This window comes from Chenopodium album, chromosome 18 (assembly GCF_948465745.1).
Source record: "Chenopodium album chromosome 18, dcCheAlbu1.1, whole genome shotgun sequence".
Classification (NCBI taxonomy): domain Eukaryota; kingdom Viridiplantae; phylum Streptophyta; class Magnoliopsida; order Caryophyllales; family Amaranthaceae; genus Chenopodium; species Chenopodium album.
In genome coordinates, this window is record NC_137851.1 from 6,749,778 (window position 1) to 6,776,231 (window position 26,454).

The 26,454-nt window shown below is 32.6% G+C and overlaps 2 protein-coding genes and 1 pseudogene across 4 annotated transcripts; 2 read left to right on the plus strand and 1 right to left on the minus strand.

Moving 5' to 3' along the window:
- Positions 1-1,100: 1,100 nt before the first annotated feature.
- LOC145592894 (glutamine--fructose-6-phosphate aminotransferase [isomerizing] 1-like) lies at positions 1,101-8,017 on the minus strand. 2 transcript variants are annotated; one of them, XM_081649406.1, is made up of 11 exons: positions 7,605-8,017; positions 6,639-6,811; positions 6,110-6,221; positions 5,506-5,648; positions 4,092-4,253; positions 3,258-3,618; positions 2,918-3,168; positions 2,713-2,827; positions 2,252-2,507; positions 1,920-2,088; positions 1,101-1,510 (listed from the first exon to the last, which is right to left on the minus strand). In XM_081649406.1, exons 1-11 carry the CDS (start codon positions 7,831-7,833, stop codon positions 1,427-1,429), a joined length of 2,055 nt encoding a protein of 684 aa, XP_081505532.1. In that variant the 5' UTR covers positions 7,834-8,017; the 3' UTR covers positions 1,101-1,426. The 2 variants fall into 2 exon arrangements, with proteins under 2 accessions (XP_081505532.1, XP_081505531.1); XM_081649405.1 differs by having other exon boundaries at positions 1,102-1,510; positions 5,506-5,651; positions 7,605-8,016.
- Positions 8,018-15,244: 7,227 nt separating this feature from the next.
- On the plus strand, positions 15,245-18,465 carry LOC145592896 (uncharacterized; annotated as a pseudogene). Its single transcript, XR_014102500.1, has 3 exons — positions 15,245-15,494; positions 15,585-15,637; positions 18,021-18,465. The product of XR_014102500.1 is annotated as an uncharacterized LOC145592896 (transcript).
- Positions 18,466-20,080: 1,615 nt separating this feature from the next.
- On the plus strand, positions 20,081-23,730 carry LOC145592897 (protein PNS1-like). Its single transcript, XM_081649407.1, has 5 exons — positions 20,081-20,214; positions 20,344-20,697; positions 20,997-21,905; positions 22,367-22,600; positions 23,110-23,730. The coding sequence occupies exons 1-5, from the start codon at positions 20,200-20,202 to the stop codon at positions 23,293-23,295; spliced, it is 1,698 nt and encodes a 565-aa protein (XP_081505533.1). The 5' UTR covers positions 20,081-20,199; the 3' UTR covers positions 23,296-23,730.
- The last annotated feature ends 2,724 nt before the right edge of the window (positions 23,731-26,454 follow it).

The following is a 26,454-nucleotide window of genomic DNA, read 5'->3' on the forward strand; positions in this document are numbered from 1 at the left end:
ATAAACAAATACTTGCAACAAACTGTTATGAGAAGTTTTTGGTAAGAATCATCAATCTTTTGACATTTTCTCATTATTATATGAAGTCTTGCTAGTTACTTACTGATGTAACGAATCAAATACGCTCAAGCTATAAAAATGCTAGATCTTGTGCATATACACGAAATCGTTGCGAAAACTGTGTTAACTCATAAGACATATCAATCCATCGTTCTGTCACATACAGCTTGCCGGAACTTCGTAAAGCCACTGTCATTACCACTGCATTCTGTTTTGAGAATTTGTCAGACCAGATTCTGTTATAAGGTATGATCGAGAAGAAACGAGTTTCGTGTCATTAAGGTAATGTAGATGCTCTTGATTTCGGTTCGCGCACAGCTAGTAAGACTGCAAGAGTATGTTGCATTTGCCAGAACACCATATTTAACAGTAATTTATCATACAGCTCTTCAATGGTCTTTTATGTAGTCTATCTTGCTTAATTATAAAAATAAATAAATAAATAAAATAAAAATCATACATCTTTTCCATCCCAATCCCGAAATCATGCTTATTCAAGAAAATAACTTTTAAATAGAAAAATCATACATCTCTTCCATCCCAATCCCCTAATCATGCCTATTCGAGAATAATTTTTTTCATCCCAATCTCTAATCATGCCTATTCATAAAGTAATTTTTTTCATAAAAAAATTATTGAAACAAATTCAGTGTTTTATCTCAAAGGAAGTTAATTGTTCAAAAACCCACCACCGAAAATAGTAAATACCTTTCTATTTCCATTTCACTATGGAATTAGTTTGAAATTGATCAGGAAAGATTGCTTGATGGTTGTAGGGGTATGGGACATATGTAAGATTCAATCATTATACTACCTCCATTACATATTAGTTGCAACTTTGGGGTATTATTTGTAAAACATAAAATATTCCAAAGTTGCAACTAATATGTAACGGAGGTAGTACAAGTATTATAAAGGAGAACAGTTAATACTCTTGATAACAATCATTCATGACATTTGATGCTGTGAAGAACATGATTAGTTTGTTAAAAAAAACCTTGAAGATGCGGACGAAACATCTTGCACTAAGCAGGAATGAAAAATCTAGAAGAATTTCATAAAATAAGAAAATGCCCAAAAGATATCAGATGACAAGAACAAACTAATGAAACTATGTTACCCAGTTCTCACACAGGAAAAGTCACGCATGTACATTGCTGAGAACCAACTTAAGCTACTTAACCTTAGAGATGAGAGTTGGAAAGAATACAGACAACATTGGGAAAAACATATTCTCAGATTTTACATTCAAGCTAACATTTTATATTGTGCATCAGAACAGAACTTATATGGTCACTGTCAGGAAAGACTCTACGCATTCACTAAACAAGGAACATATCGGAGCCACTTTCTATACAAATTCTAACTACTGCGTTGTCACACTTTTTGCCAAATTTCGAGGTTGATCAACATTAAAGCCTCGCAACACTGTCAGGTGATAAGCTAACAGCTGCAAGGAAGATACAATATAGTGTCAACAAAATGATTAAACATTCTCAAGTTCAATAAGATTGTAACAAACAAAACAATTTCAGGAAATATTTTATCATGATCCTGGCTAGTATGTTTGAACTAGCTATACATTTCAAATACCGTAGAACCACAATTTCCAAAGAAAGCATTCGATGTCAAATACACTATATATATTAACAAGAATGGTATATACACGTGGGATACAAAGATGATAAAACCACACCCTGGGAGAAGGGATGGGCGGAGAGGAGTTGTATAGAGCGGTATTAATTCAAGAAAGTAATGACTTTCAGGCTAGGCAATTCATATTAAATTATACACAAATTTCACAACTATTCACTCAAATTCTACTATCACCAAACAAGTCAAATGATCCATTTACATACCTGTAATGGAATGATGTTGATCACAGGCTGAAGGCAATCTGAAACCTGAGGAACTTCAATTACACGACATGAGCCACCTAGGGAGACAGCTGCTGCGTCACCTTTGGAGCACAACACGATCAGACGACCTTTGCGAGCATGAAGTTGCTGGATTACTGACTGTTGCTTGCTGTAGGAAGATATTAGACCAACAGAATATATTATAGAACTTCAGCACCGTAGCACAAAAAGAGAGAGAGAGAGAGAGAGAGAGAGAGAGAGAGAGGAGGGGGGGGGGGGGAGGGTGAGGAATTCAGTTGGTAATCTATCTTTTGAACAGCTTGAAGACTAACCTGAAGCAAGCATCACGAGTAGCAATCACAACAATAGGAAGGTTTTCATCAACAAGAGCCAATGGACCATGCTTCATTTCACCAGCAAGCATTCCTTCACTGTGCATCAGAGAGACCTCCTTTACTTTTAAAGCACCTTCTAAAGCTGTTGCATAGTTGTAACCTCTTCCAAAAACAAGGAGAGACTGCTCATGAATAAGTAGTTGAGCAAGCTCCTCCATTTCTTGGTCAAGTTGAAGCACCTCTTTTACCCGACCTGCAATACACAAAAAAAAAATTTACACAATAATACATGGTGAACAGGTAGTAACTGTGGGAAAAGAAACAAATCAGGATGGATTCTGCAGATGACAGCACTGACAAGTGATAGGGAAACTTCCCAAAAGACTCACAAAAGAATCATTTTAGGAACGAAAACTAAAATAAAAATAATGTAAATAGACAGAGGAATTATAACGTACTTGGCAGTTCATATAAACCTTCGATAATAGCTTCTCTTCTGCCTTGATTAGAGATTGTGTCATCAGCAATAGCTAGAGCTAACATAGCCATCACAGCAATTTGACTTGTATATGCCTGCTCATCATGATAACTTTGGCAATCAGATGCAGAGAAGAAAACAGAGCAACAACTTATTGAAATCAGATAGTAGATACATGAAAATACCTTAGTACTTGCCACACCAATTTCAGCACCAGCATTTATATGCACACCGCAGTGTGTGTTTCTCGCAATTGCACTGCCAACTGTATTTGTTATACCAACACATAGTGCCCCATTTTCTAAAGCGTATTCCAGGGCTTGCAAGGTATCAGCAGTTTCACCAGACTGGCTGACAAAGACAGCTGTATCTTCCCTATATATTGGCCCCTGCCTGTCAACCAGATCACTAGCAATTTCCATTGTAACAGGAATCCCTGAGAAACAAAGAGGTATGGTCAAACATGCAGATTGATAAAACAGTTCAGAGAAGTAACTAAATGCACAAAGCACCATATACACAAACCAGAAAGTTCTTCTAAAATGGGCCTTGCGGCTAGAGCGGCATTGTAACTTGTACCACATCCAATAAAAAGGATACGCCTACTTCTCCTGATAGTTTTTAAATGATCTTTGATTCCACCCAACAGCATAGACTTCGCTTTGCAAGAACCTCCACGAATAAGTCTTCCCCTCATTGTTGTTCTCAAGGACTCTGGTTGTTCATGAATCTCCTTTTGCATATAATGTTCATATTTTCCTTTGTTTATTTGTTCAACTTCCATCTCAAGAATGGAAAGCGCCCGTTGCACAGAAGAAGGTCGACAGAGAGTGCCACTACTCTTCCCTTTCTCATTTTCAAATTTGAGAATTGTCACCCCTCCATCCTGAAACAATTCCAAGAAAAAACTAAGTAAAAACCACATATTTAACTTTATCTTGACTAATACACTAAGCCAAAAATTAACCATTGCCAAATAAAAGAATCAATGTTCAAGCAAGATTAAGAAATGTTAATGACTTCTTTGTCTACATCCCCTGCCTAGACATACTTTATAGAAGTCCAAACTTTGTTCATGAAGCTGAAAGATAGAAAAAATCATTATCTTGGACCTCTTGAAAGTATTTCTTCGTTACCAGAGATGTCCTCTAACAACTTGCACATTATCTAGACCCTTCAAGGTCCTCTTTCCTTGAGATGTTCATTAGGGCATTTCAAACGGATAATCAAGTTCAAAATTTCAAAATGACCGAGAATTCGAGAAAGCTCTAACACTAGACACTTAAAGTGGTGAAAATGCATGCTTTCCCTAGTAACTATATAGCACTTGAACATCATATAAAATAACCACAGAATTACCTTTATATGAACTACTTCACCATCCTCAATAACCAAAACCTTCTTTGTGTGCTCAACAAGAGCATTAGGATCACTTGAGATAAAAAGTTCTTTTGGCTGTCCATTCCTCAAAATTTTGAAGTCAGGAAATGATGCTCCAGCACTCACATCTTCTGTTAGTTCCTGAATAAGTGTAAATCGCAGATAGTTGTAGCATCAGGAGAAATTATCAAAGAAAATCCACAAGTCTACACAACCACTGATTCTACCTACCAAAAGATAGGCTGAATAACTCCAACATGATTAAAAGTCCCTATCAAATAAAATAAAATTTATGGGTTCAAATGCGACACTCCACCAACAATGGTTTCATACAGAGATTGTTGTAAGAGTAACAATAAACCCCAAACAAATAGCCAGCAATATCGAAAAAAAATGAAGCTGAAGCAAGTATGCATACAAACTTGCAAGTGGTCTAACCTTCACAAAGCAGCAAGAGGGGTTTTTTAAAATACTAATAGAGCAATTTCCATACATCAGAAGAAGTCTGGCACTAATCTTCACTCATTTCAAACTAATTTCCTAGGACACGAAGATATGGAAAACCAAATTTTCAAGTGAAGCCAAAACGTCTATCTGCCAGACAGTAAATAATATCGCAAGTTGGCAAATGGAAACCATGATATTTGTTCACGATGCCTAGTATCTGTTTGAAACGGTAAAACTTCCAGCACAACCTCCATAATAGAGAAGCAAAGCCTACTACCTTGTTTTTATAATTTTATTAATTATAATAATAAGACTTCTTACTGAATTCAAACTTCAAGATATAAAGGTAGAAGATATGATTATAGAGCATGGTGGACTCCGATGTCAAGACAACAAATGACAGGACATTATAAGCAATTCAAAATATAAAACATGAAGCTCAGCAAACATCAAACAAGATCATCATCTATTTAAAACTTAAAAGTGGGGAGCTGGGGATGAAAATGCCAGTTTCTTATTGATTAATAAATCAAGGGGAATGGTATAATTGACTCCCTTAGATTTCCAATCTTCTAACTGAAAGGTCTAAAGCCTTAATAAATAATACCCTTTTTAGGTAAGTTTTACCAAGCCTATAATTCGTATTAAGGAATCTTGGTAGTAGTATTTATTACTTCAAAAATTACTAAAGTGTATTGAGTTCTAGCCTTATATGATCTCTGCGCTCAATTAATTCCCCATGGCATTCTCATGATTTTCTTAGTATCAATGATGACAAAAATCTGCAAAATATTGCAGACACACTTGCCTCTTATACTTTGTACCATAACGCACAATATTGGAAATCTATATGGTCAATTGCTCCATGACATTAACAACACAGAGACATGTGTAGAACTTGGTAAGTCAAACCGTTAAACACAACAAAATTGCATTTTTAACTTACTTTAACACCAATAAGCAATGGGCCACCACGTTTGCAAGCAATCAACTCATTTGGATAATGTCTGCTTTTAAATATTAGTGCATATGCACCATCAAGATGCCGCATAACCTCAAGGACAACATCACTGAATGAGATTTTGTTCTCTGCTGCAAAATGAAAAATGGAATATGATAACTTCAAATCATTAGTTTATTAGAAAAACATAATGCCTTTAATTTAAGTACATAACTTTTTCTAAAATTTAAGGGGATCATAGTCTAAGAATTAAATCATTTATTTACCAAAAATGGGGAAGAAGTGAAAAGGAAGGATGATTAAAAATCACACAATTAAGAGATGCATAGTTTCTAAAAGATATTGATATTTTATGCATGGCCTCCCTGATTTCACCCCATTCTGTTAGCAACATCTCCATGCCCAAAATAATGGAAAAGAAAAAAGTTATGATAAATCAATCCTATGAAGTAAGAACATTCAAATACAATTCATTATCAAGAGTCTCAACTTATAAGGCTGGGAATAACTCTATCATATTGAAATGAAATTAAAACAGTGGCGAGTATAGCATCAGCATATCATCATCAACCTCAAAAGAAATAAATACCTTCTCCTTCATTTGCTTTGTCATAAACATACTTAGCAAGCTTCGGTATTACTTCAGTATCAGTATCAGATTCGAATGTAAAACCATGTCGAACTAGAGTTTCTTTCAATACCTAAACATGCAAAGGAAAGCAGTCAGTAAGCATTGGTAACAAGAAGAAACAACTAAACCTACCAAACAGAAAGTTACTTTTACATGTTTCTTATAAAAAAAATTAGCTTATATCAATCCCTAACAATTTCACAAAAAAAAAAAAAAAAAAAAAGCCTCTGTAGTAATTATTGTCGACTGTGTGGAATTTCCCCACAAAAAAGATTAAGCTATTGGCATTGTTGATCCATTTTCAGACATTTAAAGGTGGTAAAGAAACTTTAATAAGCTAAAAGTTGAGATTGGCAAAACTTTATGAACATGAGGTGACAGCTTATATAAAGCATGAAGCATATGTAAAACAAAGCATACAAGAATTGCAGCTTTAAAATCAATGGTAAAGTACAAAGAGGACCCTTGAGAAAAAATTCAAACAAACCTCATAATTAGTAATAACCCCATTATGAACAACCACAAACTCATTTTCAGGACCAGAGGTCTGTGGATGACTATTTCTTGGTGCAGGCTCGCCATGAGTTGCCCATCGAGTGTGGGCAATTCCAGCATGAACAGAAAATGACTCCTCTAGGTTCAACTCTGTGGCTGCAACCTCTGCAACAAGCAAATTTACTATCAGTTACAAATTTACAATATGCATAATTCATCGAATTATTACATGATCCCGCTCAGCTCATAATTCTTAATGCCCCACACCCTCATCCCCAAACCCCATGAGGCTCTTTAGTCATGAGGTTCTTTCCCACACACAATAAACAACGGCATCAGTAGCCCTGCTACGTTAAAAGTTCACATCCTGACCGGAGTAAGACTTGCATGTTCATTAGTTATTAACACTCCAGTAAAGATGTTGCAAACCGAAACCGGAAGCACCAAAAGAAATGCAATGGACTTAATTAATAAGCTTGTAGCATCTATTGTGTACTATTGCATTGTGTAGAATCACATGATTAAAGCAACAATTTCAATATAGCCTAATACTTGCATTTTCAGCACCATTTAATAAAGCATACTGCACAGAACAGCGGCATATGATCATAACAAGATTCAATTGCTAAAACAACCATCATAATTGCCATACAATAAACTTAAACATTCTAAAAGAACATAAACCACTAAAACCCCAAACAACCCAATTGAATTCATAATTTCGTGATCTAAATTCCTGATCATGATCTATAGAATTTTTTTAAAAAAATGCCCATAGAAAAAAAATACGTTACACTAATACTCAAGAGTAGAAACTGATGAAATTCAATCAAACCCAGAAATTCCCACAATTCAAAACACCCAAAACAAATGAAATTCCCAGAAAAAAACCCTCCAACCCAGAAAAAACCCAGAATTCAGAGCAGTCGAAAATGAAGAAAAATGTGAAGAATTTAACCTTGATAGACGGATTTAACGAGGGATTCAATGTTACCCTCTTGACGAAAAACAAGGGGAGAAGGAGAGAGAGTTGATGAAATGTCAGAAGAAAGAGAAGAATCAATTGAAATTCCGGCGGAATCATAACCTCGATACTCCAAACGCCGTAATCCATTGAAGAGAACTTCAACAATGTAACGTCTTTCTCTGTTAACATTGAAGTTCAAGTATGCAAAGATCCCACACATTTTTCTTTGATTTGTTCGTGAATTCTGGTTCTCTTACCAAGGAATTGGTCGGAGATCGAAGGATATTAGTGTACAGAGGAGAGAGAAAGGAATGATGAAGAAGAAGAAGAAGAAGAAGAAGGGATGTCAATTTTGACCTTTTGACTATATTATGAACAGTAATTTTCTGGGAATTTTAACTGATTTTTGAGGTTTATAGATTGGGAAAATTCTAAGGGAATGGAATATGAATTTTGCTTACTAAAAATGTTCAAACTTGGTATGTAGCATGGAAATGTAATTGACATGGACCCATTGAATTAGACAGTTTAGATTTCATACTCTTTATAGAATTATAGATATATAGCGATCTAATAAGTTTCGAGTTCCCGACTAATCAAATCTAATCTGATTTTGGGTACTTTTAATACGAAGTACGTTGTTAAATCATAAAAGGAAATCGTTTCATATAATTAGAAAATGAGACACGTAAGAGTTTGAGAGGCCTAGAAGGCTAGAAGACAAAGGTAAGCAAGGTAAATACATTTAATGATAGTGGTATTCTTTTAAATTTATGGTAATTTTGTCAAGTATTTTCAAATGGCAAAAAAAAAAAAAAAAAAAAAAGAAAGAATAGTACTCTGTATATCTATTATCTGAAATTGAGTGCCGTATGAAAAGCACCCCCTAGTTAAATTCAAGTCGTATCCAATAGTGTACATCGAAGAATTAATATATCCGGTCATAATAAGTTTTATCTTTTCTTAGCTTTATGGGTAAGACTTTGAACAAGAGTAAATCATGAAATTGCTCATTTGACTTATTACTCAAAATATTTCACCATCTTCATTATTAACTTTGAATTTTTATTTTGATATATATAAGCATACTTCAATTTCCCATTTGCAAAGAATTATCACATTAATTGTAAATTTGAATGATTCAAACTATTAACGTGAAAAACTAGTATTGCAAGTATACAACAACTAAATCTAAACCGAGATATTGTAGTAAATTCATAGAAACATAAACTACATGACCAAGGTGGTGGATGGCTGATGAATTTGATGATCTTGTTTGTTTTTCAAGATAAGAGTCAGGAAATAATTTATGTTCATATTGTTATAGTATTAGTGGAGCAATACACGAGTATAATACTTTATTATTCTGTGGTACTTAACAATTAAGATAAATGCTAGTGCATGAAATCATGCATCATGTGAACTTGAATTGTTTATTTAGCTTTTGGTTGGTTAAGTTTCGCCATTCCATGTGATCTCTGCCCTAAATCAAGTAGTTAATATATCATGATTCATGAATATGAAATTAAACCACTCTGATTCATATGCTCAATAAAACTAATTTAATCCAAACCACTTTTTAACTTAGCTCATAATATATAGCTACGAATTATATTATGAAGTATTAAAAGACAAACTAAAAGGTACAAAATATGAGATAATCTTAGTAGGATGGATGGATCGGAGTACTATACTAGTAATATGTATCCGTAGCAACTAGCAACTTAGCAAGTACAATTATATTTTATATGGCACAAAAAAATTACTTATCTAAATAATAAAATAATATTATTGATCCATATAATGTTAATGGTATAACATGAAATTGAAGTTTTGTAGCTAGAACTGGAATTTTTGTAGCTGAGACTCGATTTTTTCTAGCTAAAAGACTAAAAAGAGTCATAAACCGAGGGAGTTGACCTATTCAAGCGAGTATTATTTTTATAACTTGTTAGCCAAGTTAAGCCTAAAATCTTAAAACTTGACTAGCTTAAATAATACTTTTTCCGTTTTTTTTTTACTTGACCCGCTTTAATTTTTTACACTATTCACCACCCCTTTATTTACTGTCTTTTGTAAATAATATATAGTATAAGGAAAAACATATTCACGTGGGATCTTTTTGAATTCGTCTCAATAAATACTATCATAATACATAACCCTTTTACTATATAATTTTTACTTGTGGAGAATTATAGTTTTTTATCGTCAAATTTTTGCGTTGACAAGCTTGATAAAAGAAACAGGTCAAGTAAAAAAAAACAGAGGAAGTATAAGCTATTGTGATTTAAACATATATATAGTTTAAACTGTCAACTCTGCATCATAAACAATACAATAACTCAGGATTAAGTCATCGACATTTATCGTATAACTTATCCAAATTCCGATTATATATTAAAACGAAATGGGTTGGAATAATGATAATACCTTCATAAACGGATTTAACGAGTGCATCAACATTGCCTTGATTGCGAAAAACTAATGGAAAAGGATTAAGACAAGAACTTATTAATATGCCTCCATTTTTGATAGAATTATAATGTTGAAGAGATGAAGAAGAATCAAAGGAAACGCCAGCTGAATCGTAGCCACGATATTCCAAACGACGCAAGGCATTGAAAAGAAGTTGAAGAATGTAAGACCTTTTCCTACTAACATTGTAATTTATGTACCCAAATATCCCACACATTTTTTTATTTTTAATTTCTCTCTTTAGTTTTGTATCAACTTTATTTTGGGATTTGGGTTTTGGGATTAATTCGGATTTGGCTACTTATATAGAGAGGAAATGATTAAATAATGAATTTCATTTTATTAGTATTTTATACTAGGTATTATACAAGTAGTTTTATATGAAAATCATTGACTTTTATATATAACAAGTCAATACATTTGCATATAAAATATATAATAAGAAGAAGTTACACGTAGACCCTGTTTACTTCACCTTAAAAAAATAATATTCAGTAAAAATAAGTTCAGTTTAGTAAAATTAATTTCAGTTCGGTAAAAATAATTTCAGTTCAGTAAAATTAATTTCAGTTCAATATTTCAGTTCAGTAAAAATCAGTGAATTTAAAGAAGAAATATAATAGATATTCAGTAAAAATAATTTAGTTCAGCAAAATTAATTTCAGTTTAGTAAAATTAATTTCAGTTCAGTAAAAATAATTTCAGTTCAGCAAAAATAAGGTGAATAGAACAGGACCGTAGTATGAATAAAATTAAAATAATTAAATACATACTGAGTACAAATCTACTACTCCATTGTATGAAGTACTTTACACCATATTAAATAAATGACTTGTGAATTGACATTATGGTGTTATTAATACGAAGTATTTCGTATAATGGTAGCAAGTACTTATATGCTATTATGAATATGTAAAAATAAAAAAAAAGGTTAAATTGGCCGCAACACTCTAAAGTATGGCTTAGGTGCACTAAGCACCATGACTTTGCGCAGTAGCCAAAACACCACCAACTATGGTGTTAGGTGCAACGCATGCCACAAATGAAAATTTTCGACAACTTATTTCACCAGGAGGAGGTGAATCTTCACTCTTTAGAATAGTTATGTAGTCTTCCATCCACTTAGCTTGCATGGATTCACCTCCTTCGATGAAATAAGTGGCCGAAAATTTTCAGTTAAGGCACTCGTTGCACCTATAACACCACAGTTGGTGGTGTTTTGGCTACTACGCATAGTTCAGGGTGCTCAATGCACCTAAGCCATACTTAAGGGTGTTGCAGCCAATTTTGCCAAAAAAAAATTATATCATCAATAACTATATACTAAAAGACACATCAGCAATGACACATGTCAATTTCTGGTGTGTCTTTAGTTTAAAAAAAAAACCTCCATTTTTTGAAACTTTTATTTTATGAAATCATTTCATAATAATAATTGTCTTAATTAACCGTATAAAATAAGTAATGATATTTTACATTCTATAGATGGATATGCCTATCTGAGATGCATATTTTGGGACTTTTGGCAACATATAATTACTTAATCTTTGAGTTTTTTTTTTTTTTTTAAGAATATAATCTTCATATACTTAATAAGAATCACACACAAACAATCTTATTTACATTTTTTTTTTTTTTTTTTTGAGGAAACTTCTTCAACTATATATTTACTATACAACAAAAGAAGGAAAATTTTGCATCAAAAAACAAAAAAATGGAAATTTAATCGCAAAGATGAAAGATATTCAATCTTAATATGACTACCCATCTACTCATCTTACAAAAAAATGTTGTCCAACATAATTTACTGTAGGATAAAACATCCGAAATGGGAATTTACAAAACAAAACTGCATAATATTTAAAGAAAAATTAAAAAAGCAATCAACTTTAAATATTGAATATTTGCAAATTAAAGAAAAAATCAGAGACATTCATTAATGAATAACATAGGATTTGTTATTGTGAAAAACTATTTAGATCACATGAGGTATACATTGCACTTGGTTGTGATTAGATACCTGGTTAGTGAGTAAATAACATACAACCTTAAACGTTCTCAAGAAAAAGGGGTTAATTATTAATACCATAGTTCAATTCTATAAAAGTCTTACTCTCTTACAATTATATATGTAACTTTAAAATACTCCTTTAATTTATAGTAAGTCAAACAATACATCAATTTGTCTTTGAAATATCAAAATTCCCCTATGATCAACGACAAAATTTTAAGATACTTATTCGACTAAACAACCCTTTTACATAATATTCAATGTTTATATTTTTGTGAAGACATGAAATAATAAGAAAGTAATTAAGGTTAAAATTTGTTTACAATAGTTTTAGATAATTTTATTTTTTTTTTTAATTAAATATAATGCTAACAAATAATAAATATTAAATTATATCGTGCATGGCACGGGACCTAACCTAATATGAATACTATTACTCTGCATAGAGAAACCGTTTGTTAGGGAGTTTTAATTTATTTTAAATTGTTCGTAAACACATGTGCTGATGTGCATACAAACAAAAAAATAAAAAAGGTTTTATAATAATGTCTTAAATATGTTCATATGAGTAAACACATGTTCATATATTGTCTCACCAAAAAAAAGTGTTCATATTGTTTAATGGAAATTTGCATTATTGATGAAAAAGTAACAAAATTATCGAGTATTACTTTAATTTGCTGAAAATTTAAGCTCATTAAATTTTTGCTGAAAATTTACAATAATGAAAAAAAAAAAAAGAAAAAAGGGAGGGAGTATTACTTTAGTTGTCATATTATACGAAGTATCTATTAAGTGTAAACTACACTGGGAGTCAGTGTGGTCCACTAAATCAAGCTTTCCCACTTAAAGTTTATCCCACACACATTATTAAACTTTTTTTTTTTTTTAAGAAACACACATTATTAGAACTCTGACTAAAAAATAGAAACGTTATTCATATTGAAGGATAATTTATTGCATAAAAAATAGAAACGTTGGTCATATTGAAGGATAATTATTTATCAACTAGTCTTCTGACCCGTGCAATGCACGGGTTATTCATAAAAAAATGCATTAAAAGATGAATTAGGAAATATCAATAAGCCATTATGGTTATAATGTGTGATAAAAAATATGATTAAGAAATTTAATTTTTGGAATTGTAATTGAAAATGGGGATCAAATAAAGGTGGAGAGGTTAAAATTAAAGAGAGAAAAGCAAAAGGTTGAATTGAAGAGGGGGGATGAAGATGAAGTGAATATAATATAGTGTAATATAAAATTAATTAATAGTGTAAGAGGACATGTGGCATTTAGGTTAGAGAAAAAGATTTTGAAGTGCAATAGGATAGAGACATGTGTTTCTCTTGGTTATAGTTTTTAAATACTAAGTATAGATAATATGATTTTCAATGGAAACGAATCAAACAATTAATTTATTGTCAATGTTCTTGTGAAAAAAATAAAAAAAAACTTTATTGTCAATATTTTGAATATTCCCTTCCTTATAAAAAGTTAAAAAAAAAAAAAAAACCTCTTATGAATAGTGCATGGACATTTATATCCCTAAAAACGTTTTTTTACATATTTACCCCCTTTGAATTCAAAAGACTTAAAATTGTCTTTTGAATTACCAAAATTGATTAATTATTTGTGTTTATTTAAATATTTAAACCATTTTTTAGACTCTCCATTTTTACACTCTCCATTTTCTACAAAGTATTTAATTATATGATGACTTGTTTAATTTTTTCAATTTGTCTCATCAATAAGTACTTAAAAATTACTATGCAAATAGATATAATAAAATACCATGCAAATATGCATAAGGCATAAAAACTACCGATAATAATTCTCATTAAAAGGCTAGCTATTTGCGCGCATTGCACGCGTAAGAATTCCTAGTCAATATAAAATTGCCAAAAACATTCATAAAATATATGTATTCTAAGGGGGATGTTTGGTTAAGGTATAAATTTATAGAAACTTAAATTCATATCTGTTGTTTGTTTGAAAGACTTTAAAGAGCCTATTATGTACACAAGAGTGTACCGTACACCCGGGTCATTTGCTCATTTAACCAACAAATAAGTAAAATATTATTACCTCATCTATATTTATTATTAAAACTCCAAGACAAGGAGTGACATTTTGCCATTTGTCAATTCTTCTTTGTCATTTCGCCACATCACTTTAAATCTTTTGCCACATTATTATTTTAGTACGACGTATCAAAACAAAAGAAAGAAATCATTCTCGAATATTTGTCAAGTATGCAATAAGTGGTAACTATTCAGTTCCAAACCAATTTTAACATAAACTCATTCCTAAATCCAAACTCATGCCAACTCATAAATCAAACACCCCCTTATATGAGAGAGACCAATTATGAACAAAGTTCACTCAAACTTGGAGGATGAGTTCATATTAGTACCCATATTAATATGTTCTATTTCTTTAGCTTAAGTTTTTTGGAATGAATTGGTTGTGAATTTGATTACATGCCTCTAAGTAAGAAAATCTCTATCTTGAATTATGCAATATAACTTATGCCTTACCCCAAAAAAAAAAAATCAAAAAAAAAAAAAATCAAAAAATCAAAAAAAAAAAATCAAAAAAAAAATTAAAAAACTTAAATAAGGTAAACTAATTATGAATTATATTGTACTTTATTAGATTTCAAATATTGTTCTTTTCTTATTTAATGTGATTGATTCTATATGGGAATAACATTATGAATTGGAGGGAGTATTAATCTAATCTTAATCGACCAAACATATTATTTCAAGTGAAAAAAATCCATAACATCTATACTACTCCGTCCGTCCCTAAATTACATTCCTACTTCTCTCTATTATGTGAGGAATAAATATTAGAAGTAAGAAAGTAATTTAGGGACGAAAGGAGTACATACTAAAGTAATCATCAGAGGGGACACTTGCATAATTTTATGAAAAAATTTCCCTCCAAAATGCTCTATTTATTTTTTTAGTTATATTAAAAATTTTAAATAGTAGACATTAATATATTCAATTTCTTATATAAAAATGTTACATAAGAGTATTTAATTTCGCGGGATTGTGTAACTAGTAACCTTTATTTGTTAAGAACCACGGTTGAAAACTCTATTTTGGTGGATTGTGTGTTTGTGTCCCAGCCAGGGCTCAGGGCTAACCCAACCTTTCCAAACCCAATCAAACAAAACTAGAGATTGTAGACTCACAAACCAAAACAACGATTTTGCAGGAAAACCCTAATTAAGAATCTTGACTCTTGAGATTGTGAAATTAGGGCTAGAGTTGCAGAAATCAAGCAGTCGAAGATGACGCAAAAGGCGAACATGTTCAAAGGTCAATCGAAGAAGAAGGCTGCTCCTCCTAGTCGACATGGCAAAGCTTCTCACATTCGCAAAGGTAATTCAACTTAAACCCCATCATTTTCTCTCTCTTCAAACGCCGTTAAACCTGCTTTCTTAAACCCTAATTTCCGTGGTTGAATTTCAGGGAAGAGAGCAATTAAGCCGTCGAAGCTCACCAAGGAAATGGATGATAGTCGGGTAATGTAATTTTACCCTTGCTTTTGTTTAATTGATTGTATTATTTTGTTTTGAATGGGCAATTTTGTTAGGGTTTATCATTGATTGTGCAAAATTTTCTTTTGGGGTTGAGTTGCTGGGTTGTTTGTTTGAGTGATTGAATCTCATTGTTTACTAGATTCTTATTCTATGATAACAAAATTTACCAGTATATGTTTAGCAATTGCTGACTTGGTGTGATTTGATAAGATTTCCAAAACAAAGATACTAATCACCCTGTCACTTGCACAATGTTTGCTCGATTCGTAATCTTGCGCGGTTCGGTGAACATTGTGGGACAAAGGGTGTACCTTTCTCATAAATTTTGTGAAATCTATGATGAAATCGAGCTCTGGGAAAGGTGCTTGCTTGAGCTGTAGTGTAGTAGTTACGCTATTAGCTATAAATCGACATTGTTAGTAGTTATTGATGATAATGATAATCACATGGGGTGTTCAATGGTGTAATTGTAAAAGTTTGCTCACCTATTTTGTTTTATGGCGGAGGGCTCATCTTTTAGTGTTTGGTACAATCTAATGTGCACCAACTAGGTCATATATTTACGCTACATCTGCCTTTGTCTTTCATGATTGTAACTTATCTGTCCTGTATTTAAAATCTCTGGAGAAACCCACCACAGTGTTCAACTCCGGTTGACATTCAAGTAGTAGATGTTTTTTTTAAGGCATTAATATTTCTCAAGGCCTTAAGATTGATGATACTTAATTAGGAAGCTGAATTTTGCTTGTGTTGATTGGTAAATGTTACAACAAAGGGATTTATTGAATCTGTACAGTGGAGTGCTAATTTATTTTACTCTATTAGGCTGTTAGCACTGAAATGTTTCTCACTTCCAGTAGACCGTGATAATCAGTTTTGAGGGTATGTATAGGAATTTCCACTACTTTTGGCTATTCCTTTTAGATGCCAGACTCCTAGGAAGAACTGCTTGACAAAATAGGGATTCCTTGGAAGTATTGCTTCCTCCTGTTAGATGTATTGCCTTTCTATCTTTACTATGAAGCTAATCATGCTTTTGCTTGGTTATTGATTAATTGGTACCGTAACTTTATCTGATATGTTGATGGGAAGAGGCAAACATCATGGAAAATTTTGATTAATATGTAGAGTCGCTTCTCTGTTTTTCTTTAGTACAACACTTTTGCTGCCTAATCAGTGTTCAAGTAAAGAGTTGCAAGCCAATTATCCTATACAGCTTTCAGAGCTTTATTGTTAAGAATTTACTTTCTTGCATTTGTATATTGCAGAATCATTTATAGGCAAGTTTTATCACTTTCGTATTTGGATTGTCTTCCATTTTCCCTTTTCATTCTAAAAAAAAGTTGTTTTTGAAACACCATTGAAACATTTAGATAATGCTTTAGATGTTTGTTCAAGTGTGTGTTTGGTTGACATAAAAATGGAAAGTTAAATTTCTAAGAAATGGATGAATGCGGACTTATGGTTGGCTAGAACATAGAGATTTGTACTTTTTAGGAAGTATTACTTCCCACAATATAGTAGAAAATATATTTCCCATCACCTATTAAACAATATTTGTTGCACTTGTAGGATTGTAAGATTTGTAACTACAAGGGAATAATGCTTTCATGTGAAATATTTCCTATGTGGCCATGCTCAATGAAATGACCCTCAAAACTAGGGATGTCAATGGGGCGGGGCGGGGCGGATGTTGGCCTTCCCATCCCCATCCCCACCTAACATTTTTATCCCCATCCCCATCCCCATCCCCGCGGCGGGTCTAATATTCATCCCCATCCCCACCTCGGCGGGTACAACTCCAAAACCATCCCCGCCCCACCCCCCACTTGGATATCCATCCCCGCCTAATCCCCACCAAATACCCGCCTAATCCCCACCTAAGACCCACCAAATTTCCGTGTCTTAAATACACAATCCTACATAATTAATACGGATTATAATATTAAAAAAAAAATTCTTAATATTACACACATTTTTGTTTATAATATAAGTGTAGTACAAAATATTATAATTAATATTTATTTCACGTAATTATTTTATAAAATAATATAAAAGTATATAGATGTGGGTATGAGGTGGGGATGGGGCGGGTACGAAGTGGGGCGGGTGGGGCGGGCGGGGATGGGGTGGGTACAACTTAAAATCCACCCCCGCCCCATCACCCATGGCGGGTATCGTTTTCATCCCCATCCCCGCCCCACCACCCGCCAAACCAAGACCCATCCCCGCCCCATTGGGGCGGGGATGGGGCGGGTCTCCTACTTGACCCGCCCCACTGACATCCCTACTCAAAACCTTTTAAAATTGCATTTCCTAAATACTGTCACTCAACTCACATACCTTGTCTCTTGTGCTCAACCAGGATGTAAGCAAATTCATTAATTACTGCAACGAAGTAAAAGCAGCCACAGTGGCTTGCAAGGATGGTGGACACTGGACACCTTAGCATTGTTAAAACATCACTAGAACAATCAGGTAGTAAGAAGGAATAGGCGAGCTAGCTTTGGCGATGATTTATGAAACAACTTCTCAAGGATTGAAGATCAGTCATCATATAACATGTAAATGAAGTTTTTGGAGCTAGATCATATCATCATACAACTGGGAAAAATTGCGTGTGTTGTCATTTCCTTCTCGATTCAACTCGCCTGCTACTTTCTCCAACTCTCACTGCCTTCAGAGTTTAATCTGGTGGTTAAAAGAACTGATTTTTGCCTTTTTTGATTGAGTCCAAATTTTTCTTTTTTTTTTTTTTTTGTTGTAATGTACCTTTATTTTCTAATCATAATTTATACAATTCCTTCAAATTTTAGCATAATTAACCTATTTAAGCACTCAATATGGCAGATTACTTGGATTATCCTCCATTATGCAGGTGACCGTTGTAGCATCAGCACGTTCTCCAACACCTGCACATCCCATTAACAGTGTTTTATTCCCTCTACTATGTTCAGTCATCAGTTTTTAGGTTGTGGGCCTATGTCAGTTAGACAGTTTGGGCCCAATGGGCCAGACTGTTTTAAAAAGAAATCTAAATAATATTGGGCCCAGACTGTTTTAAAAAGAAATCTAAATAATAAAGTTAATAGCAAAGTCACATGGTTTAAAAAAATAAATAAATAAAGCTCATCAATTTTATTTTATCTAAATTTGAGCTTATGTAAGAGCATATCCAAATTGTTAATTGATTCAGACTTTTTGCTGATGTGGGGTCCACTGCCAACTTTTGACCTTTTGTGCTTTACGTAACTATTGCATGCGTGGCTTTGTTTAGCTCATGATTGAATCTCAGCCATCTGATCAATCATCAATCATATGGAGTGCACCATATAAACGCTGCACGCGCCTGTACCGTATCCAATCTAAGTAAGGGCATTCGCATGATGCCACGCGCACTACAAGCATATTACGTTTCCAACTTCTTTCCACTTTCTCTCTCTTTCTTCCCATAATCCCACCTCTTTTTGTTTTGTTTTTTTTTTTTTCCCTTTCCCTTTTTAATTTTTGTTTCTACACTTTTTCCAAGTTAAAGTTGAATTTTGCTTATCTAGACCTATAACTAGAGGTGTCAAAAGCACACCCGACTCAATCCGATTCGAAAAATATCCGATTCATATTTGGACTTGCGTGAACATAACAATTTAGTATGACTTAACTTTAAAAATTGACCTGACTTGACCATATCAAACCCGATCCGATCATACGAATTGACACCCCTACCTATAACCTATAATGGGTAAAGTGATAAGGAATAAGTAATAACCTTAAGTTGAAGCATAAAAAAAAAAAATTTAAAAAGTTGAGCACAATATAATAACCTTTACATAAATTTATTCCACATATTAAATTTCATACCGTTAAAAATGTTGTTATTCATTTGAAATACTCCGTATTTCTTAAGAGGTCACCTTTGATAGTTCGATCCAATCTCAACCTTAATAATTTAGAATTTCATCATTTTTTTTTTCTACTTTATCAAGGTCTCTCAATATTAGGTACGACCTTACAACAGTAATTATGTAAAAAGTATACAATTGATGAAATCGATATATAAATAGCTATTCTTCAACGGTCTAACCAAACATTTTAGTGAAAATTTCACCCTTTCAAAATATGCTCATGAGCTCCTCCCATATGTTTCCAGAGTTAACCAGCAACCACAACATCTAACAGAAGCAGCCTAGAATCTTAGATATAGTAGCACAACAAAATTGACAGCGTTGATTACAAAAAATTGACCGTGCACAAAAATTGACTAAACGCGCCACCTTAGAGCGTGGTAAATAAAAGCAAAAACTCACCTCAACACCACGTGGCGTCCTATGTTTTGTCCACTTCTACATGATGTTACACAAGATAAAAGTAAAAAACTTTAACAACAAATTAAATTAAATTAAATTAAAACACTATCCTCTTCAAAATTTAACACCCAAATATTCTTACAACAACAACAACAAATAAAAAAAAACGTTTCTAATAACGACTTCCTTCTCTCTATCCCATCTTCTTTCTCTCTCCAAAATTCAAGAATCCATCCATCCATGGGAGCTTATCATGTAATCACCATTTCTTTCCTTTTTATTATTCTCGACGATTGCTCGAGATAAATTTTTAGTTCATGTAGCTGACCCTATCCTATTATTATTGAACTAGACTGACCTTTTGTTTGTTTATTTTGGTGGCAGGAAACAAGGGAGGAGAGAGAAAATGGAGAAACAGAGGAGGAAACAGGGGATATGGGAGGAAAAGATATTGAGAAAGGTGGCAAAGAAGAAAAAATGTTTGAAACAAATAACCCACATAATACAAATTTTAATGCTTCAATGTTAAGAACATTAAATCCTACTAATCCTTTAAGAGTTGTTATTAATGGAAATTTAAGAACTCCATTAACAACACTACCACAACCACCAATTCCTCGTTCTCTTCATCATCCTCATCCTCCTCCGAATGTTCAAGTTCCTCCTCGTGTTCAGCATCCTCCTCCTCCTCCTTCGTCGCAACCTCGATATATTCCTACCACCACCCCAACTCCTCAAGTAATTAATTTATCTTCCTTTTTTCTTTTCTTAAATGTCTAGTACGTAGTAACTTCCATTTTGTTAATTTTATGTTGATTAATTAAAATAGTATGTTTCCGAGTATACTAGAGTTTGGTGTACGGTGTACCAAGGGTATCGTTATTTAGTCATTTGGGGCTAGTTTCCCCATAGGTACGTACACGTACACTTACAGACGTGTACACGGGAACAACTAAGAATTTTTATTATTAGATGGATATACGTCTTGTTATTTTCTTTTTTTTTTTTTAATGGGATTTTTTTGGGATTAATTTCAGCAATCAGTAGTTTCATTGAACTCAAGAGGGTACACCAACAAAATATCTCTATTTCTATTTGTGGTTCACAAGATAGCAGCAATTGGGTTGGTTGGATTTCTTATATACAAAGCAATTGAAGGGTTTCTTAGAGGTGGATCATTTAGAAGAAAAGAGCAAGATATATTGAAGCATTATTTGCCTCAAGTTGAAGCTGCATCTTTTTTGAGCATTGTTTTGGCATTTTTATGGCAAAAAGCTGTTAGGGTTTGGCCTCAATTTATGATCCATTTCATATTATGGAGTAGTTTTGCTATGTCATTTTCAGCTGGAATTCTCCTTATTTGTTTCCAAAAGCCAGCTACTGATGCTTGTGGAGCTGCCCTTATTGCATTTGCTATTGGGAATGGTTTATATTCTTGTTGGGTTACTCAAAGAACAAGTTTTGCCACCAAAATCTTGATAAAATCCCTCGAACCAGTATCGAAATTTCCTGACTTAAATCATCCTACATACTACATGCTTGTCGCCGGGTTCTTGTGGATGTCTCTTTGGATATTGGCTGTGATTGGATCATTGAATTTTTATTTGACACCATTGGTTATAATAGGACTAGTTTTGAGCTTAGCTTGGACTACTGAGGTCATGAGAAATGTGGCTAATTTGACAGTAAGCAGAGTAATTGCTCTGTATTACCTTAGAGGAATGCAGTCTAGCACTCATTTTTGCTTTCATAGAGCACTCACTAGGAACCTTGGGAGTGCTTGTCTCGGTTCACTCTTCGTTCCTACAATCGAAGCCTTGAGGATCATATCGCGGGGGTTGAATCTAGTCGAGGGGGAGGATGAATTCATGTTCTCTTGTGCTCATTGTTGCTTGAACATCATGAACTCTATCTTTAGATATGGCAATGGTTGGGCATATGTTCAGGTAATTTCCTTATTCTTAAATAATTCTCACCTAATTATTACTTCACGAGACTTAATTAGGCATTTGCTTGTTCAATTTGAAACTTATTGGTAAGACAATCACACCAATTTGCTTATATTGGACATTTGTTCACTGCCATTTTCTATGCATTTATGAGATTAAGCCTCTTTCCTAACTTGTGACTATAGAACAAGCTGTAACGCCTCATAATTATGTTATCCTTTCAAATGGCATAGTTTTATGCTTACACAACTACTTGTTTATTGCTCAAAATGTTAGTACTTATTTCTTAAGCTAATTTGGCAGTTGGACTAATTAATTATATGTTTTTGATTTATTCAATGATACATACATTAGTCATTATTGGATTGATAATGACTTAATTATAATAAAAATCCTTTCATTTCATATTATTATGTCTAACCACTTAACCAACACTTATATTATCAACTTCCTTGTAGATTGCTGCTTATGGTAAAAACTTTACCAAGTCATCAATAGATACTTGGGCAGCCTTTGAGAGGCAAGGGATGGAAGAAATAGTTGATTCGGATATCATAAGCGCGGTTTGTTTCCTCTCCGGTGTATGCAGTGGCTCAATCTGCGTGATAATGGTGGCGGCGTGGACTCATCAAGTGCACCAAGGCTACACAGCCACCCTCTCCCTCTTGGCCTTCTATGTTGGTTACCTCATGGTCAGTACTAGTATTTAAACCTTTCACCTACCTTAGTATTATGTTTTCAATCTTTTTATGCATACCATTATCTTTTACTATCAAAAGTTCACAAGTACTACATTATTTAATCATGCTGCAAGTTCATGCCACCTTTTAGGGTAGCCAACTAACCAATTAAATTTATAAACTTTCTTTATATCATTGTTAGGCCCTACCATAAGATTTCATACAACATTTAAAATAAAGTATAATTCAGTTTTAAATAATAAGTATCGAGTAAAGATCATTATCAATCCGCGACAAACAATTTAGTTTAGTTCTATTTAGTTCATTAAAAAGTTAATCGAAAATAACAAACTTCATTATTAAAAAAACAACTACACTCCGATCCACCAAATTTTTTTAATTCATGCTTGTTGTAATTGAATAAATAAATTCAACTAACAGACACTTGTATTATTTGCTTTAAAGATCAACTATTATGAACCAAATTAATAATTAAACCCTTTTTTGTTTAATGAATTCAGACAAGGATAGCAATGGCATTGCCTCATGCTTGTGTGAGCTGTTACTTCGTATGTTATGCTGAGAATCCAGAGAACAGGCTGTTTGATAAGACAATATCTGATCGATTAGAATTAATCAAATCTGGTCGAGATGTAGCTGCTCCAACACCAAGGGTTCCTCATCGTTTCAATAGATCAACACGATGATAAACAACGTAACAGGTGGATATGAACATATTTTTAATGTGTGAATAGTGTAGAAGTCTAAATGATGGAATATTCAATTCTGAGACGAAGTAAGTTTATTATTGGAAGCTTTTCCCACTAAATATTTTTGTCAATATTTGAGAATCATATTTGATGGTGAAACATCAAGCATGTGAGTAAACGTTAAACAAGGGAACTTGTTGCAAATGGGTTGTTTACTTGATAATTTAATATAGTTAGGTGGTTTGACTAATTTTAATTACTTTTTCCCCTTGTATTTTTTTTTATAGGAATTCTTTTATTTGTACATATAAGAATTTTTTGGTCTTAATCAATAATGTTAATGCGAAAGTTACATGTGGAACAACCATTATTGTAGTATTAACAAGTATTTAAAGTTAATTTAATAAGGTTACATGTATTTGAACATTCAAACCTTGTTCTGAATGGAATGATTGTCTACAATTAATTGCTCTTACTATTTATTGATTTTGATTTTGTTATTTATTATATTCCGTACTTCAAATTCATAAGTTTTCAAGCCTATAAACAAAGGACAAGAAATTTCATCATTAAGGGTTAATATTGAGCAATGTTTTTCCATCGTACTTCTTTGAATTATAATGACAATTAATTATTTTAGGTTTCCTATTCCAAAGAAGAAAAAAACTCCTTTTTCTTTCTTTTGAACTTGGTATGTAATATGTTGACCAATTCTTTATTAACAAATTTTAATGTTATTAAAGCATACTTTATTGAAGACGACAAGAGCTTAATTCTCGAATACAGAGTAATTGAGTATTAACTCTTGATAATCTATCATTTAAGCTAGTTGATATTTACACGATTCTACCAAAATAGATAGAATGATTCTATAAATTTGGTAACAAGATGATAATTGTTCTAAGATTTGAAACATTGTAAAATATGTGGATTCAATTGGTGGGGATAATACTATCTTTTGTCATAAATGATCACAAAAGGATTATAGATTGAATCTGAGCTAATTCTAGTGCAGCAACTACCATACATACAAATCATAGTGAATGTGGCGGGGAAATGGCTGAGTAGGATGATTGTGACTTGTGAACGAAGTATTTATTTATTTAATTTAGTGACTTCTTTTTCTTTTGAAAATTTGGGGCAAAAATGCCAAATGTATCAAAGAAAAGTCCCCCACTTTGATTCCATTTAACAATGCTACAAAGCTTTTAAAAAAAAGTACCTTTTCTAGTGAATAATTTTTTTTTTTTTCCCCTTTCCTTTACCAAGAGATACTCCCTCCGTTCCACAATGATGTTCCTGTTTTGAATCTTTGACTTTTTTAAGAAAGAGAGAATCTTCTAAATTTCTCTTAATCTATAAGAGCAAATATAGTCATGTGGGATCTAGTTTGATTCGTCTTGGTGAGTAGATTATTAATATCTAATTTTTATAATTTTTGCTAGTGTGAGATTAAAGATGTTTGCGGTCAAAGATGGGTAAAATATTGCATCGATTTGCGAAACAGGAACATCTTTATGAAACGGAGGGAGTACTTTTTTTTTTTTTTGTTTTTTTTTTAAAAGAATACCAAGAGATACTCCATTAACAGTATTGGTATATTTTTAAGAATGCATTCCATTAATTTCGGTATAATTTTTGTGTCAAATAAACAAAATATCAGTATAAGTTTAAAGATATTCCATTAATTTAACCATTAGTATAATACTTCCTCTTTTTTTTATAATTGCGAGGTTTTACGCTTGTTAACCCAACTGTTATATCATTAATTACTTTAATTATGTTTTATAAGTAAAAATTATGAAAATTTAGTACTTTAAAAGTTTAAATTAAGACAAATCTAATGAGACACTACATCACATAATTATGTTTTCCCTAACATAAATATAAATTACAAAAGACAATCAAAGAAGCTCACGCAAAATATCAAATGTTGCGAATAAAAAAGAACGGAAAATACAAAAAATAAAGCTAACAATTTATAATTTGATTTACAAGTTAGGTCAAGTTTGTCTCACTATTTTTAATTAAAAAACAAATAAAGGTTTGTCTTACTAAAATTAAATTAACATCCCTAATGTACTTGGTGGATTATATTATTAATCAGAAGGTTTTGTGTGAGTCCGTTTCACGTGAGTCCACCACCATCGACCCAAAAGAGCCCAAACCCATACCTTAATTGTAGTATTAAGAGATTGAGAAGCAGCAAGCCAGCTTGAATTTCGAACACCGCCATTGAACTCTGCCATTGATGAGTAAAACCATTGAGTAAAAGCTCGAATTTCAAGCTCGATTTGCCTTTGATGGAGAAATGATTCTTGAACTCCGCCATTAACAGCGTCAACCAAAAGCTTTGATACTCGAACACCTGCTTTCGTCGCTTCCTTCTTCGCTTTCTCTAATCTACTAATCGATTCAAATTACATGATTTCTGCAACTAATAATCTATGAGAGAGACGATGGGTTGTTGAGGAGAGAGAAAGAGAGGAAGGAAGAAGGAGTTTTAATACCTGATCATTATAATCTAATTTCTGATATATTTAACCTATTTTCTGATATATATATATATAAAACCTATTTTCTGACAATTATAATATAGTATCTGATATTTATAATTTAATATCTGATCATTATAATCTAATTTTGACCCTTATAATCTAATATTTGACCATTATAATCTAATTTCTGACCATTAAAATTTATTTTTTCCTCAATTTTTTTTTCTTCTGTTTGTATGACTGGACTCACGTAAATCCGTTCTACACAACACTTTTACATTACTAGTTAGATTCTTATATGGTACGTGGCTTTGGATGGTATGTCGCGTATAAAATTTTAATTTTAATTAGTTTTTAAAAATATACTTTGTAGTACTAAGACGTGTTTATGATCCTCTATACCAATAACTGGATTGGTTAATTGTTATATACCAATATGTCAGAGTTTTGAATGCTAATTGAAAAGGTTCGTTGATTGTACATGTTACCACCTTATACTTTCTCCGTTTTTTTTAATTGACATCGTTATTCACACAACACACTTTAACTCGCTTTGTAGTTTATAAATACGATAAAACATATTCATGTGAGATCTTGTTTGAATCGTTTCAATGTATATTTTCTTAATATCCACTTTTTATAATTTTACAATGTTGAT

Excerpts from the sequence above, each read along its gene's own strand:
- LOC145592894 (XM_081649405.1), bottom strand. The coding sequence starts at position 7,833 with ATGTGTGGGATCTTTGCATACTTGAACTTCAATGTTAACAGAGAAAGA. Across the intron at positions 2,828-2,917 it reads TTGGTGTGGCAAGTACTAAG|GCATATACAAGTCAAATTGC; the intron begins GTATTTTCATGT and ends CATGATGAGCAG. Across the intron at positions 2,508-2,712 it reads AGGTTTATATGAACTGCCAA|GTCGGGTAAAAGAGGTGCTT; the intron begins GTACGTTATAAT and ends TGTGTATTGCAG.
- LOC145592897 (XM_081649407.1), top strand. Across the intron at positions 20,698-20,996 it reads CCACCACCCCAACTCCTCAA|CAATCAGTAGTTTCATTGAA; the intron begins GTAATTAATTTA and ends GATTAATTTCAG. Across the intron at positions 22,601-23,109 it reads TCTATGTTGGTTACCTCATG|ACAAGGATAGCAATGGCATT; the intron begins GTCAGTACTAGT and ends TAATGAATTCAG.